This window comes from Mirounga angustirostris, unplaced genomic scaffold (genome assembly GCF_029215605.1).
Source record: "Mirounga angustirostris isolate CCGP_5_RB_7025 unplaced genomic scaffold, mMirAng1.0.hap1 SCAF_7, whole genome shotgun sequence".
Lineage (NCBI taxonomy): Eukaryota > Metazoa > Chordata > Mammalia > Carnivora > Phocidae > Mirounga > Mirounga angustirostris.
In genome coordinates this window covers 95522880-95540199 of record NW_026991715.1, presented here as the reverse complement: position 1 = coordinate 95540199, position 17320 = coordinate 95522880, and the positions used below count along the sequence as shown (strand labels likewise).

Genomic DNA, 17320 nt, shown 5'->3' with positions numbered 1-17320 from the left:
GTTACTGCTAGCCTGGCATGAGCTTTCTTTTCATAAATATCACTCAGAACTTATTCATTTTTCTTCCTGCTGTGGGCCGCCTTCCACTGACCATCATGTGCTTTTCTTTCTTTCTTTCTTTCTTTCTTTCTTTCTTTCTTTCTTTCTTTCTTTCTTTCTTTCTTTCTTTCTTTCTTTCTTTCTTTCTTCTTTCTTTTTTTTGTGGAATGCTCTTTCAGTGGAAAATTCACTCTCATTTAGACAACTCTGGAAAAAAAAATGGGGGGAAGGTGGAGTCAACTTCTGGTGACTTATGGGCAGTTAGAGTCAAATGTTTGAAAAATGGGCTTCTGAATCAGCAGAGATTTTACAAAGTGACCGGTGGACCTGCATACAGATAGGTAGAGCACTGAGATGCCAAGAAATAATGCTACTTCTCTTGCATGTGGCTAATAAAAAGACTGCATTGCTAAATGCAGGGATAGGAAGGTTAATGATGATACATTCTTTTTTAGTATCAAAGATTAACATGATAACTTGCATATTAAGGTTAACTCAGACACACTGCTAATGGAAGAGGCATACAAAATTAATTTCTACAGCACCTCGTAAATGAGGATCACTCACTCTTCTCTGGCTGATGCTCTTTGTCTTGGCAGTGGGTGCACTTCAGTGCCTAGTGGGGCATCTTCAGCCCCTGAGGAATTTGCAGGGCTTGGGGTGTGTTCCCTTCAGTCCTTATCACTGCCAGTCCTTCTCTGGGTGAAGGGAAACCTGCAGGTTGTGACTTGGCAAGGATTTTGGTTTTAATAGTTAATGAGACAATGGAATTGAGCTGAAATGAGAAGAGGGTGGAAGGTGGGAGAAAGAATGAAAGAGAGGAGGGAACAGCTGCTCTCTCTTCATGCAGAAGATTCTCCAAGTTGAGTGTGGGACAGCATCTTTGGGTGGCCACTGTCTTGAGCCCTGTCGAGGACGAAGGCTCAGCTGACATAGGAAGGCAGGCTGAGATCCGGTGGACTATCTCAGGCAACTTGCTTGACTTCCTCAAGCCTTACTGTGTACACCTGTTGAAGGGAAACTATTACCTTCCACTGTAACAATATATATTTTGTAACTTTGGTGGAATTTATCTATAGTGAAATACACAAATCTTAAATGTACAGCTCAGTGAATTTTTTACTTATGTATCCAGCCATGCAACCACCACCCATATCAAGATACAGCATGTTTTTACTACCTAGAAAGTTACATACAGAAATTAAAACAAAAATAAACAGTAATGATTTGCACTTATATAGTGCTTACCATGGTCCAGGTGTGCTGGTCCAAGTGCTTTACACATATTATTTTATTCTTTAAACCTTGTGAAGGGAGGAGCTCTCATTTTCTCCACTTTACAAATAAAGAAACAAAGATACAGAGAGATTCCTGCTCTTATCCTCCGCCATTGGCTCTGTAGCACTCATTGTGTGGCCTGGTCCTTAGGGCATCAGCGGAATGAGAATGGAGCCTCCTTCATGCTGACATTTCTTTGCATTCCTCCTCTTCATAGTCCACTTAATCACTATGCCTTGTTTGTCCTGGGCTAGTAGGCTGTGCATGATGCTCTAGCAGGAGAGTCCTTAAGGGAAAGGGCCAGACTTTAGCTATGTTCCATCCCAGTTTCAACAGTTGGGTACATTATAGGTGCTCTAGAAATAGTGGTTGACTCTTGTTGCCAGAAAACTCTGCCCTCCAACTCCTACTTGCTCCTATTTAGTAAAGTGACAATGTTGACAAGTGTATTGGTTACGCCCCCTGGGCAGTTTGGGCTGCTTAGCCATCTTTGGGCTCTTTCTAAACCTGTCTTTGTGATGATCTAAAAATTTCAAGTGAAAATCCCTCATGTTTCCAAGCCCCTTTGAGCTGCTTTGTCCCAACATGTGTCCCCAGACATCCTCATTCAGACCCCAGGTGTTGCTACTTTTCCTTTTCCATCTTTACTTTCTTCTCCTCCTCTTCCTTGTCTTCTGTATCTTCTTTCCCCTCCTTTTCCTTCTCCTTCCTTTCCTTTCATCATGGTCTTCACCAAATATTAGTGAGGTGCTCTCTGTTAAATACACTATAATAGCCATTATAAATGCTTTTGGGGATGCAGCCATGTTCAATGCATCTTCATATAGTTGAATTTATGCTTACCCATTTGTAGTAGATCATTTTGAGACACATTTAGCCAGCTGTCCCTTTGACATCTCTATTTGAATGTCTTACAGGTACTCCAACTCAACATTTCCAAAGCTGTATTCGTTCTGTTCATGAAAACCTTCTCCTCTTCCATTATTTTTCTGCCAGTCATTTGGAGCTAGCTCTCAGATTTTCTTGTGCCTCATTTTTCACTTTCAATCAATCACTAAGGCCTTTGAATCTTCTTATATATGCCTTGAATTTGGTCACTTCTATCTTTGCCATTTACATCCTGGTCCCATACACCTCTGTGCCATTTATGATGCTTGACATTTTCTAGGCAAACAAATAAATATTTGTTTGCATGAAAAATACATGAAAGTGCCATGTAAGGACAAGTGCACAGTCGTGAGCCCTCCTCCATTTGTTGTTTTTATGTTTTGCATAGATACATGACACAAAGGAACAGAAGCCATTAGCTTTTCTCAGGTTCTTCTCAGGGTTAAAATTCCGGTCTGATGTCAAAAGCAGCTAAACACTACTTAACTTTAATGTAGACCATTAACATTAACTCAGTATGAAAAATTTCTTTAAGAATTTAGTACCAGAAAAAATCTGTTTCTCTTACAGAATTAGTTCTCTTCTACCTTAATGACCAGCAAACTCTAGAACTTGGGTGATTTCCTTTATTGCCCTGTTTATCACACGAGTGAAGAGCTACATTTTATGGGCACTTGGAGCCCTTATGTTAACTTTTACATTGGCATGTCATCTTCTTTCTTTTTCTTTTTTTTTTCTTTTTGGAGTAAGGTAGCATGGGAAGAAATACATAAAACTAATAGTAAGTATATCAACATGTCATGCCTGAAATAAAATATAAATGTTAATTTCATAGGAGTACAGTTTGAAGTTCATCAGCAGGGACCAAACATAATTGGAAATACAGTGTGTTTCATTGTATGCATTTTTTTATACTGTTCCTATCAATTGACTGGTTCTTTTCTTTATTACACTTGGACTGCCCCAAGGATAAAGACCATATATTGTCTTCCCTTTGTACAGAAAGCTTATTACATGTTGCTGACTGATATTTATTCTGTTTACTTTCTCCTGTCTCACATCTTAGCCCAGTTTCCTCTTCATTGGCTTCAGAGTCCAAACAGAATCTCTTTGATCCTCTCATTAAAATATTGGGCCTAAGTATGTGATTCTTTTTTTTTTTTTTTTTTTTAATGTGATTCATTTCTTAAATCACTCTTTTGCTTTGGGCCTTCCAGGGGAGAGCTCACGTGGGCTCTGTTGCAGGAATGGATAAACTAAGCAGGCAAAAGCCCCCACCCCCTCAAGACTGTCTCTGTTCTCTGCCTTCTTAGCTGAGTGCTTTTAGCAAAGAAGAAGAGGCCAGAGGAGAAATTCTCCCCATTTCCACTTTTATTTGTGGGGGGTAAAAGGCAGTGATTTTCCCCCCCCTTCTTTGAAGTTTGCTTCCAATTATTCAGCTTGTGTGAAATATATTACACTCCTCTTTTTTTCCCTTTGTAATGAGCAACACTGGATTTTAAATGTGTAGGGCTGTAAATGAGAGGGGCCCCAGCCTCCTCTCCTCTGGAGCTGTTATGGGGAAGGTGAGAGGAAGAGAGAATCAGATGATGATTGGAGACAAGTACACAACCATTCCATTTTGCTAATGCTTGAATCCAGGAGAATTTTCTCATTTAATTCTCTGAAATGAAGGGCCCCTCTGTTAACCTTAAAATGTAAACAAGAGGCTTTTAATGTGCACTTTTCCCAGAAATGGAATGCTGACTGCTCATATTGATCCAAAACATTGCTGTTGGTTTGTGTTCTTCTTGGTATTCTTAAGTTTTGTGATGGCAGCAATATAGGATTGCTCAGGGGGCGGCTTGAGGATTGCAGGCAAGTGGCATTATTATTCTAAGTTGCAAACAGAAATGTAAAAGGATGTTCAGAAAAAGCTTGCCTGAGCTCTCCTTTAGTCTCTCCACATACAAAAGGGAAGATAAAAATCCAAAGCGTATATCCCAATCATTTCAATTTATATCTACCTCTTGGAACGCAGTCCTCCGAGTTTGGTATTTCAGACAGAAGCGCACTTTGTTTGAATAATGCAGGTAATAGCTTCAAATCCATTTCATTCCAGCATGCCTGGTCCAGGTATTTTGTCAAGTGTATATGTCAGCTACAGCTGAAGGAAACTGAAGTTCCAATGTGCTTTGCTTTGGATCCCAAAACTTCTTAGGCATAGCATCAGAGCCCCACATCTCTTTATACTTAATAGCTACAACTGAATTTGTATGATGTCTTATTTGGATCCTCTTATGAATTAGGCATTTTAATCCCCAGTTTTAGAGGAAGCAAAATGACCTATCTGAGGCCACACAGCCTACCAATATTAAGGCTGGGACCCGGACCTAGGTCTCTGGACACTCGATCCAGAGTTCTGTCCACTTCCCATCCTTGCCTCTGTGATGGGGTAAAGCCAAAAATGGGAAGGTATTGCTAGAAGGGCTGCTCAGGGAAGGTGGGAAGGTGAAGAAGCACACATACAGTGCTCCTTAAACATCCCTCCCCCAGCCCTCAGCTACTGTCACTTGGTTTATTCAAGGACAGCCCAGAGTAATAAATATTGCAACAACCCAACACTAAATAGGGTTCTGATTCTGAGAGTTGCCCTCAATGTAGGCAGACCCGGCTCCCTCTCTGAAATCAGCAAACACTCATTCATTCATCTAATACTTATTAGGATCCTACTGTGTGACAAGATTGTTCTAGGAACTATAGGAGACAGGACTTGATTGAGATCAGACATCTCGCTCCAGGCTCTCACTGTCTCCTAGGAAAAGGTAGTGAATGGTTTGAAAGTCATGATTGCTGTTTGCTAACCAACTGTAGTGAGGTGGATAAGCTCAATCAATTGTAGCTCAGGAAAATGGTTGGTTGAATTAACAAAATGAAAGTGAATGACTGAACTGAAGGTTGAATCATCAAGTTGATGAATGCTCATCATTGTTTATGATTCCAGGACTGGAATTTGTTTGTTTTATTCCCCTGGGACCCTAACCCTTATTAAAACAAAACAACCAACCATTAAACAAATCAATCAACCAGGATCTTGGATTTTCTATTTCAGGCCAGCTTGAGGGAGCTAACAAATTCAAAGGGTGGCTGCCTCGTGCTGGCAGAATCTAGGAGTTGGGAATGATTGTCTGCACTCATGCACATGTGAGTGGAGCTGGAATGGTGCTGGCACTGAAGCCAGACAAGTCTATCTCGGAATCTTGCCTTGGTTGTGGTCATGCTAGCTAAGTGACCCTGGGTAAACTAAGCTGCTTGGAGCCCCTATTTTCTCATCTGTAAAATGCGGTAACATAATATATGGAACAGGTTTTGGTAATGATTAAATAAATTCTCAGTGTGGTGCCTGGCACCGAGAAGGAGTTCAACATATGTTGCCTGTCTCATACTTAATATCCCCCTCTTGCATTCCCTTTCACTCTCAATAGATTTCTGGACAAATGGTTTCTACCTTTTATTAAAACGCATGTTATAATGACTCCTACTGCCGAGAAAACTCTGAGTATACCACTGCAAATTAGCTCAGAAAGAGTTAAAGGTGAAAGAGTTCTTGGTTAAGTATAGATTGAAATCCATGAAGCCAGTGAATCGTGTGAGTCTCCAAAGGGCTAAGGGGTGGGGTGAAGAGATTAAGGGATCTGTGTAGCATGGTGTGGAAGAAAGGCAATGGGTCAGGGATGATAAGCCCTGGAGGGGTATGGGTGGTACTGACTGTTCTAATAGGTGTCCTGAGTGCTTATAAATTTATTTGAATTCCAGATGTCACTGAATTAGAATCAAATGGGTGCAAGCGAAGTAAGACACAGCTCTTTGCAGTCAAAAAGCTAACTTGACTCATTTCTCCTCTTGCATGAATGTGAAATGAAGCATAGTACTTTGATGGGAATCTTCCTTCAAAGACGGCCCAGATTATCCAGTATAGAGGCCACTTGGTTTCACCCCAAGCTTTTCCATTTGCTTTTCCTTCCATTAGCCAGGGTTAGGAGGTGGGCGAGACAGTCTTAGAACAGGCTAAGCTACACTCATCTGGTATCGCATTGTGAATGTAATTGTTCTAAGCATTAGGGACAAATCAAATTTGGGGTCATGACTCAATTGGCCATATCTGCACCTTTATTTTCCTAAAAGCACTTTCTATGGAGCTTGATTATGGTTTAATGAGTGAGCTGGCTGGGAGGAGGCTGGTCAGCAGTGGCAGTGAAAATGATCTCAGAAAGTGCAAAGGGGTAAGTGAAAGTGCAGGTACCTGTCAGAACACACCAATTATGCCCTAATAGCTCTCAGAAGGCGTGATGACAGGGCCATCTCTGCAGCCACTTCACACCATCAGAGAAACGTCAATGGGAATCTTTTCATTCCTTGCTAGTTGAGGCAATGAAATGGTCCCCATGATTAGATCCTAATTTGATAAATCCTAAAATGAATCTATTATTTTCTCACTCAACTGTCCAAAATCCATATGCTTACACATTGATATAGCACATCTAATCCATCAGCAAGACATGTTAACTCTGCTCCACGTCTCTCCACTTCTGTCTCTCGTGCTACAAACTAATCAAACTTTCATCTTCTCTCTCCATCACTGTTACTGTAAGGAGGCAGGATAGCTTAGTAGATGTGAATGTGGGCTCTGGAAGCACATTTCCTAGGTTTAAATCCCAGCTGTGTGATATTAGGCAAGTTACTGAACCACTCTGAGCTTCAGTTTCCTCATCCAAAAAATAGATAAAATGATACTCTCTTCATACAGAGAATGTCTGGTAGATAGTGAGGGCTCAATAAATATTAGAACTCTTCTTCCCCTCCTCAACAATCCTCTACCTCTTCCTCTCTAGGTCCACCCCCAACACTCATTAAAAGTACAAAAACAAAACATGTTTATTTCCCCCAAGGGTCAGACTCCTTACCATGGGCCACATGATGAGACCTGGCCCCAGCCAGACTCTCCAAGTTTGTCATCTCGTTAGTATGCTTCCCGTGTTCCATAATCTGGCCACACTTGGTCCACGTGATTCTTTCAACATGTTAGGCACCTTTCCACCCCAGGGCCTGGACATGCTAGTTCCTCTGCTTGGCATGCTCTTTCCTGAGATCTTTGCAGGCTGTTCCCTTCTCACACTCAGGTCCCAGGAAAGAGGTCTTCTTAACTGCCTCATGTGGAATGGCCTTCCCTGCACACCCAGGCTCTCTTTCTCCTGTTCGCCAGTTCCTTGTCTTGGGGGCAGCTGTCCATATTTGTCATTGCAACATCCACTCTAGGGCTCTGGGCCTCCTGTGATTGACGAGCATTTTTGTGCACAACAGCTCCAGGAGGACTTTCTGTCCCCATAGCTGGCACTGGCCTCCCTGGGCTGCCCTTAGGCTGCAGGGGCCTGTGTGCTGAGAGCACTCGCAGGGCCCACGGCTGTCCATTCCCAGGGTTGAAATACCCTAGCTGTTTTGCCCCCGCGGCCTGCACTCCTTCCCGTGCTCGCTTTCTGTGATGCTTGCCTGCCTTTGCAGCCTGCCTGGCCTCCTCCCCTTGATGGTCTCTACTTCTCTACTCCCCTTCCAGTGTTTTCTGGAACACCTCTTAAGTAAGTCACCTTCATCCAAACCTCATCTCTGAGTTTGCTTCTGGAGAATCCCACCTAAGACAATTATTATGCTCTTGAATTGTTTTTGATATCCACTAGAATATAACATCCAGTAGAACAGTATCTGTTACAGTAATTATTTGATCTCTCCCTCTCTCTCTCTTTACATATATATATATATAGACATAAATTAATAGACATAGATTAATTCCAGCAACATATATCTATGTCTATATCTATATACTCAAAGATATAAATAGATTACACATAGACTATCAGAGCTTATAAATTATATTTATGATCAGTGTGACATTTTTGGGGCACAAACATACATCCTCTTAATTCCAGCAACTATATATCAATCTACCTTTCCTGTCATCACTATGTTTCTGAGTGGCCAATTTCAACTTCTTATAGGGCATTTTCTTATAGGTTTAGTGCAATGTCATGTTTCATGTTAAATATAAAGGCTATGTGGTAAAAGCAATAGCTTGGACTGAAGGTGAAGTGGGTGTCTACAATAAAGTTCTGGAATTACATTTCTTCTTTAGCATTCACCCCTCTAAGATACCTAAGGAGAATTTTTACAGTTGCTGAGTTCTGAAATCTCTAAATAGGCTGTGTTTGTTTAGCTGGGGAGACATATTTTGGCCCTCAGGCTTCATAAAGTGAAGATGTACATCATGGCAGATGTAGGCTGGAGGGGCAGTGAGGGATGATTCTGGATATTGTAATTAGGTGTGCTTTCAGGGAGGTAAGTAAAGTGAATCATGAGTTGCTGCTGAAGAATGTGGGGGGAAATGCTAGTAGAGTTGTAAAAGGCTTGTAACCTGATCCAAAATATGAAGTTTGTGGGTAGTTATTGATTTCCCAGTGGGTGGAATTACTTTTCTTCATGACACACTGGCTGGAGGAGGGAGGTTGTGAGAACAAATTGCTGTCTGTCAGAGGAGCTGTGTGTGGAGGTCCTCCTCCATGTCCAACTGATCCAACCACATGGCCTCTGACACCTGAACAGAAGAAAAGCACTGAGCCAAGCTTGCACTGCTCAGCCATGCCCAGGGAGAATTTTAGGCTTCAATTAGGCATTTTCTCTGTTTGCCAAAAGGGCTGTGGGGAGGACAGGACAAGCCTTGATAACCGCAAGCTCCTCACCATCCCCCAAGAGGATTGAGCTGAGCTGAATTCACCTTTCGGTCAATAGGAACTCGGGTAAAGCAGAATGAGTTTCACCTTAAAGCCTGTAAAATATTGACTGGGGTTGAAGAATCAATTAACCTATATTGGTGATAAAGTAAGGAGCTGGCTATGAAACTCCAAGTGAAGGTTGCTACCAGCAGGTTTAGACACGGAGTAACCACACTGAGGATGTGACCAAGCCCCTGACAGATGCCTTGCTTGTGTTTAACCCTTCTCCCTCTGGTGAGAGCAGGGCTTCCGAGTGTTCTCATGTCTCTCCATTGTGTTGGCAGAACTGGGATGCATCTAGGCTCGAAGATCAGCCAACATGTCCCTAGTGGGGATATAAGGTGCCAGTCTCATCTTCGTAGATTTCATGAATGATCCTTTTGGCTCTTCCTCACTCCATATCCACTTTGGGGCCTTTCTCTATGGACATCGCTTTATATCCAAAGACCTCTGCTGATCCTCCCTCAGGTGCATGGAGATTGGTGTGGGGCTGGTACTGAACTGGTATGTCTCAGAAAACCTTGAGGTGTACCCCACTACTGGAGACAATTTGATTTAGAATGAGGGGTAATTACATCTTTCGTTTTCAGCTTCGGGCCTCGGCTTCATTTCTGAGATGATAACAAGGATCTCACTGCTCATCCCATTACACAGACAATGACCACGTAGTGTGACATATGATTAAGACAGAATTTGAGTGCTACAGGAATATAGGAGAGAGTCACCTAAGTCATATTGGGATGTCAGGGATGCTGTCCTAGGGGTTTTGGCATCTAAGTTAAGACCTAGAAGGCAAGAAGAAGTTAGGTAAAGAAAGATGGGATAGAAGTATTCTGGGCAAAGAAAATAATGTGCAAAAACAAGCAGGAGAGGAAGAGGCTGGGACAGTGTGGGAAGTAGAGTATGGGGAGGTAATGAAGGGTTTGGTCACAAAGGGCTTTCAGCTATGCCAAAGGGTTCACAATACTCACCCTGAGGACAATCGGAAACCACGGAAGAACTTCAAGCTGTGGGTCCTGTGGTCAGGTTTGAGTTTGGGGGAAATTCCTGCTACTGAGATTGGAAATGGGGAGATAGGTTTGGGAGACTTGGAATGGAGGATGGAGAAGGCTGGCTTGGGGGGCCAGATGGATATGACTTCATGATGGATTGACGTTGGGTTCAGAGAGAGGAAGCAAGTTGTTTGGTTGATGGTGTGGACTGTGTGACTGAGATGCCTTCACTCTGAGACCGAGCAGAGGAGGAGCCGACCTGTGGGGAAGATGCTGAGTTCATATGTGGTTCTTAGGTGTGCTTCCCTCTGGAGCTGGGGTTGGGGCTGTGGTCACAGATGTAGTTTTGGCCCTGATGCATCTCAAAGTGATTTTCCAAAATGGACAAAGCATCTCTATTTCATTCTTTCTATGGGGCTAATATTATGGAGATGGAGGCAAGGGAAAGGACCTTCATATTTAGAGTCCCTGAGTCTTGAAATTATTGCAAAAGCATATGACACTTCAAGAGAGCTATGGATTCTGGCAGTAGCACCTTCTTTCATAGGACAAAACTTTCTCCAAGAAGGAAGAAACCAGAGCCCAGAAACACTGCATTGTCCTCTCTAACATCATGTCAACAAAAGAAAGCTCCTTCCTGTGAAAATACAGAGTTGAACAGCTCTGCAGTTTCCTAAGTGCTGGGCCAATTACAATTTGGACTTGTCACCTGGTGGCAGATCTCCCAGCCTTTGTCGGGTATCAGGTACTGGGGTAGGTTTGCAGATCTCTGATACTCATTGGCTCTGCCTATAAAGATTGATTTAAGGCTCTGGCAACATTTATCTTTTAAGCTGTTTGTGTTTGTTTGCTTGACAATCAAGCCACAATTTAGAAATGCTACTTCTTGAAGCTTTACAGGCTAATATAATTTCACAGCTCCAATTACAAACGAGAAAAATTATTTCATCTCAAAACAGAGGAGCCAGACATTTCTGAGAAATCATAGTTAATGAGAAAATAAAGTACTTTCTGAAAAACAGGCCACGTTATTAATGGCCCCCTCAGCTAAAATTTTGCTGACTCTCAGCACCAGGAGGCTTTGTCTTGTGGGGATGCTTGGTTTTGATAATCTGTGAAGTAGAGGACTTTCAGATTGATAAACCACTGCTTTTGCTGGGGCCTGGTCTGCAGCTCCCACAACATCAGTGGTTTGTAAATAATGCAGACCCATCCACTGTCTTTCCACCTAGCAAATAAACCCTACCTCCTGCCACTTCCTCTGAAGCTGTATTTTGTGGGAATCGTAGACTTTTGGATGGGGACTTAACAACCATTTATTTCACCCCTTCTGAGTCTTTGAATACCTTCTCATCATCCCTATCCATAGGCAACTTACCTACTACTTAAATACTTGATAGGGATGGAGAGCTCAAAACCAGACCTCTCCCTGAGGATCTACTATTTTAACTCTATTTGAAGTAGAATTTAAAGTGTCTGGTGACTTCCCAAGGAGATCTTCATTAATATCTAAAATCTCCCAAGTAGCCTTTTGCCTTGGATTCATATATCTTTGTAATGGGATCTAACTGAGGATCTCAACAGAACACCAGCAGAATGAACCTTTAAGGAAAAACTTGACCTTTGTTACTACACAGCTCTGTTGTATGAACACTCCTCGTAGGTTGTCACTCCCAAGAGGTAAAAGCACCAGGTTTTTTCTTGTCTATTTACATCTGCCTCTTCTGTTGGCTCTGTTGTTGGGATGGGCCGGTAACCCCTGACCATTACCTCCCACCACAGAATAGTGATTGCCCCTTAGGGAGCCTTCAATGAATATAGTAGACTGACTAAATGAATGAATGAGTTAATTAACTACCTGAATGGATTAACGCCTTATCTGGCTTTACATATCTCTTTACATATCACTCTAGGTCCTAGTGATCCCATTTTATAGTTTTAAATGTTTTTTTTTTTTTTTAAAGATTTTATTTATTTTTTAGAGAGCCAGCGAGAGAGAAACAGCATGAGAGGGGAGAGGGTCAGAGGGAGAAGCAGGCTCCCCGCTGAGCCAGGAGCCCAATGCGGGACTCGATCCCAGGACCCTGGGATCATGACCTGAGCCAAAGGCAGACGCTTAACCATCTGAGCCACCCAGGCGCCCTATAGTTTTAAATGATTTTTAATCTTGAGTCAAAACAGGCTATTTTAGACTTTAAGACATTGTCTTCTTATGCTGTAAACTCAAGACAATTGACTGTTCTTGATCTGTTTCTTACCAACTTCCTTTACAGTCCTATTAAATCTTTAGCTTCAACAAAAGACAAAAATGTTGCATTGGAGGCTGGGACTCTAGAAGTGTAGAACCCAGTGCTTATATTCTCATTTATCATCACCTGGACTACGGTAGTGGCATATTCACTGGTCTCTGCCCTTTGCAGGGTCTCTGCCCTCTTTTCTTCCTCCAGCTACCCTCTATGCTGCAGGGACATGAATCTCCTTAAAACACATCTTTTGAGGACTCCCTTTTGCCCAGAGACCTGTGGGAGAACAAGACTTTTTGTTGTGTTTTAAATTTCCTTTATTAGGGGTGCCTGGGTGGCTCAGTCGATTAAGTGTCTGTCTTCGGCTCAGATCATGATCCTGGAGTCCTGGGATCAAGCCCTGCATCGGACTCCCTGCTCAGCGGGAAACCTGCTTCTCCCTCTGCCCTTCACCCTGCTCATGCTCTCTCTCTCTCTCAAATAAATAAATAAAATCTTTAAAAAATTTTTTTTTTAAAATTTCCTTTATTAGATCTTTTATTTTACTTGCAAAATTAACTTCTCAAAGAGGAAGACTTTACAATCCTTATCTAACTTAGTGAGAGAATGCAGAATTCTTAGCTTCTGGCTGGTTTTACTTGTGACAACCTCGGTGAAGGCAGAGTTGGGAAGTTAAGTTTAAGCAAGTTGAGGAAGCCATTCATCTAATGAGTTTACAACTTCAAATGAACTCACCTTGTTTTTCAACATTGAGCTTGCTAACACATATCATTTTCTCTAACAAACAAAAATTTCCCAAGTTATTTGTCAACATCCTTTAGAAGATAACCTTTCTTTTTTTTAATTTTTATTAGCATCCTTTTATTTATTTATTTGTTAAATTTTATTATGTTATGTTAGTCACCATACATCATTAGTTTTTGATGTGGTGATCCACGATCCATTGTTTTCATATAACACCCAGTGCTCCATGCAGTGCGTGCCCTCCTTAATACCCATCACCGGGCTAACCAATCCCCCTCCCCGCTCCCCTCTAAAACCCTGTTTGTTTCTCAGAGTCTATAGTCTCTCATGGTTCATCTCTCCCTCCAATTCCGCCCCCCCATTTTTCCCTTCCTTCTCCTAATGTCCTCCATGCTATTCCTTATGTTCCACAAATAAGTGAAACCAGAAGATAACCTTTCAAACAAACTTCTGAATGAACATTGCATCAACTTTCTTTACTCCTTTTAATAAATAGATCTGAGCAAAAATTCAACCTATAGTCATAAGTTATGGACCAGGTATAGATTTAACTTAAATGTTATGGTAACTGGTATGTAAATATTATCCTGTCTTTTCCCTTATCTCTCTAAGGGAAAAATAATGGCTCACCCAGTACATTTCGTTGTACTCAAAGTCCTCAGGCCAATAATTTCTTGAGTCCAAGTTAAATATTATTAAACCTGTGGCCTATGATTTCACCTTAATTTTAAGCAAAGCTGAATCAAAATTTTGGTTGCCTATAACTTTGTTTCCATAGAGCTATAACCTTCACCTCCCACTAAATTGAAGAACTTTCCTTTTAAAAATTATCTTCCATTATTCTACTTCCAAAAGCCTATTCTACTTACACAGACCTATGTATCCTAAATCCTCACTCCTCCTATGTCAGTGCCATTTACTCATCAATGATCATCTCAAATAATTTATCTTCCATTCATTCAACCAAGATTTACTGAGTTACTACTATGATACAGGTACTATGTTAGGCACTTGAGATTTAGTCTGCTCTCATGGAGCTTACACTTTGGTTGGATGAAGGGACATTAACTAATTATACTAATTAGAATTTAATTACAAACTTACATTGATGCTCTGAGAGAAGGGACACAATTCTATCAGAGCCTATAAAGTCTTACATGAATCTTCTAACCAGAGATCATTTCTCCCATCTGAAGCCCACATGGTATTTTATGACTCTACCAGTTGGGATTCTTTGGTTGTGAGCAACAGAAACCTACTCTGCTAAATTTAAGTAAAAATAATGTATTTGGAAGATGGGGAGTAGTTCATAGAATCAGAGGAAACCTGGGGAACCAGTCATCGGAGAGGAGAGACCCAGAATAGCAGTGGGAGAAGAAGCAGCAGGCAACCATGGGCAGCCTCTTCAGGGCACTTCCTACTGACAGCTGAGCTCCAAGAAAGATTATATTCTTCATCTAAGAGCATTCTGGTTAAGAGCACAGGCTCTGCAGTCAGACTGGAATCTACCACATACTAGCTATGTACACTTGGGCACGTCCTTCTGTTTTCTCATCAGTGAAATGGGGAAATAGTGGTATCTATCTCCCAAAGTCATTGGAAAGATTGAATGAGGTAATCCATGCAAGACACTTAAAGCAGTGCCTGGCACCTTGTAAGCATTCAGTATGTTAGCAATGGCAGCAATTGTTGTTATTAAAGTTCCCTCAAGATTCAGATTTCAGGGGGTCATCCTAATTAGGATTAGATGTCCAGCCCTTGTCCAGAGAAGGGCAAGCAGCCTCATGAGAGTATTCCTAGGATTATATTCCACAGCAGCGTGGCTCCCCAGAGTGAAACCAGGGTGCTGTGCTGGAAGAAGGAATAGATATTGGGGTGACAGAACAAGAGATGTTTTCTTCTTCATCCCACCTTTATCTTATTCTATGTTCTGCCATTGTTCTTTGTTTTTGCTGCTAATCATCACTGTCAAGATTTTAAGTGTCTAATGGGTGAGAACCTTATCTTACTGCTATACTTCTGGAAAGAGAGTGCCTTCCTCATCAAAGATATTCAATACCTGTTTGTTGTATTGAATTAAAATGAAATCTTGGTGTATAGGATTTACATCTTAGCTCCAGAAGCTGAGTGGATGGGTGGAGGTAGCTTGAAAAATTGGGGGAATATTTTTTGGTCCTTGGAAGTTTTGCCATTTTCAAGAGAAATACAGAAACAAAGCTGTGTAGGATTTCAGAACTTTCTAGAAATCTCCTGAGACAGCAATGCTAAGAGAGATACCCTTTTTTGTGAACATTTTAATTTATTTAAAATGAAAACCATTGTGCACAAGGATACAAGTGAAAGGTTGTTCACTTTTGTACTGTTTGTGCCAGTGAAAAATGTTCATCACTAGGGCTATGACTAAATAAAAAAAATATATCCATAATAGAGAATACTATACAACAGCTACCTATAATTAAGTTGATCCCTATTTGTAATAACATAGAAAGTGCTCCAGGAAGGTGAATGTTCCAATAGGTAATGAAGAAAAATCAAGGTACAAAACAAGATATAGCAGAATCCCATTTTATGAAAAAGACACAAAAACAAAATGGCATGTATGTTTTATACTGATACATATGTGAAATTATAAAAAAATCACAAAGTTTTATCATCACAGTATAATATATCTTACTTAAGTGGAGGCCAAATCAAAATGATACTACATATTTTATACTGGTACATTTTTATATGCATACACGTACAGAAATTGTATATGTATGTATATATATGCATATACAGTCCTTTTACACACATATGTATGGAATAAAAGAACTGGTTTCCTCTGGGGATCGAGTGTTGGGGGAGGGACTGGAATTGTGAATGATGTTCTAAGGAAATCTTCACCTAATCTTTAACATTTAAATTTTTTTACAAGGAGAATATATTCATGAATTATTTATTTAAAGAAAAATTATCTAGAAGGAAGGAAGGATGGAAGGAAGGAAGGAAAGAAAGAAAGAGAGAAAGAGAGAAAGGGAGGAAGGAATGAAGGAAGGAAGGAAGGAAGGAAGGAAGGAAGGAAGGAAGGAAGAAAGGAAGGAAAGAAGGAAGGAAAGGAATGGAACTACAGAATGAGGATGCTCAAATGCCTCTGAACTGCCTTCCTTCCAGAATGCCGGGACATTCTTCTTCCTGTCATCACCAAAGAACTGAAGGAGCTGCTGGAGCAAAAGGATGAGATGCAACACCAAGTCCAGGAGAAGAAGTACTGTGTCGAACTACTCAACAGCATTTTGGAGGTCCTCAGCTGTCAGGATGCGGTGAGTCCTCATGATGATGTAGATGTCCTGGACTAAGACTAGCACTGAGCTGATTAAGCTCTAAAATATTGATGCTGATGAATAGCAGTGGAAGTCTAAAGATAAAAGTCGATGGCTTGCTCAGCAGGCCTACTTTTCCAGTGATTAACCCCCATGGCTGTGAAGGATGGCTTGGGGATTGGAGTTAAGCATGTAGCATTATGTCACCATATTTATTGTTGGACAGGATTTCTCAGGGTGTAGGTATGGATGTATTGCAGACTTTTTAGATGACTTGTCCATTTACTGAAACCCTTGCTTACAGAGGCAGGAGGGAGGCTTTCCTATGCCTACACAGTCAAGAAAACCCTCTTATCTGTTTTTTTTTAGCTGATTTACTTTGATTTTCTTTCTTTGGTTATCTCTTGCAATGGTGAAAATGCTTAAGGCTTTTTCTGGCTGAGCAGATTGCGCAGGCCTAGACTCTAGAGACAGGGTGAAGAGTGGGATAGTGGTAGGGAGGTGGCTATGGCAGTGAAGCCAATGTATATTTGGTGGACATCATTCAGAGATTAGGCAGGGATGGCACCAAAGAGAAAGTTTCAGGGGAATAAGTAGAGGGCTTCCAAAAGGGCAGAGTCTGCAGAAGAGAGCAAGGGAGATAGATTAGTGGTAACAGTAAAGATGTAGAATTCTTAAGATTTGGAAGAGAAAGGTAAGGATTCTTGATTTAACTCAGGTTCATTTGGCAACCTTACCTTGCGTTTGAGTAATGTCCAAGAGCTCTCCTTTCCTAGATGGGCTGGTTTCAGAGGACTAGGTGGACTTAAACAACCAAGTATTTTATAAGTATATGTATAAACATTCTCCCCACCCCTCTCCTCCCAAGAAAATTCTCAAAGAAGGGCTTCCTGGATGAACTATATCTATGATTGGCTATCATTAGAAAACACTGCAGAGCATTCATTTTATTATTTTATTCCTTTACTGCTTGTATCCCCTAGTCAACGATTGTTATCAACTTCCTTATGTGTCTTGTCCTTTCCATTTTTGCC

At 41.2% G+C, this 17320-nt stretch overlaps 1 protein-coding gene across 1 annotated transcript in view; it reads left to right on the top strand.

Moving 5' to 3' along the window:
• The window catches only part of DOCK2 (dedicator of cytokinesis 2), a 419219-nt gene that overhangs the window by 138122 nt on the left and 263777 nt on the right, over positions 1-17320 (top strand). Inside the window, exon 26 of the mRNA XM_045901591.3 lies at positions 16138-16286. Within this exon, the coding sequence (XP_045757547.1) occupies positions 16138-16286 (149 nt within the window). The remainder of the gene's footprint in view (positions 1-16137; positions 16287-17320) is intronic.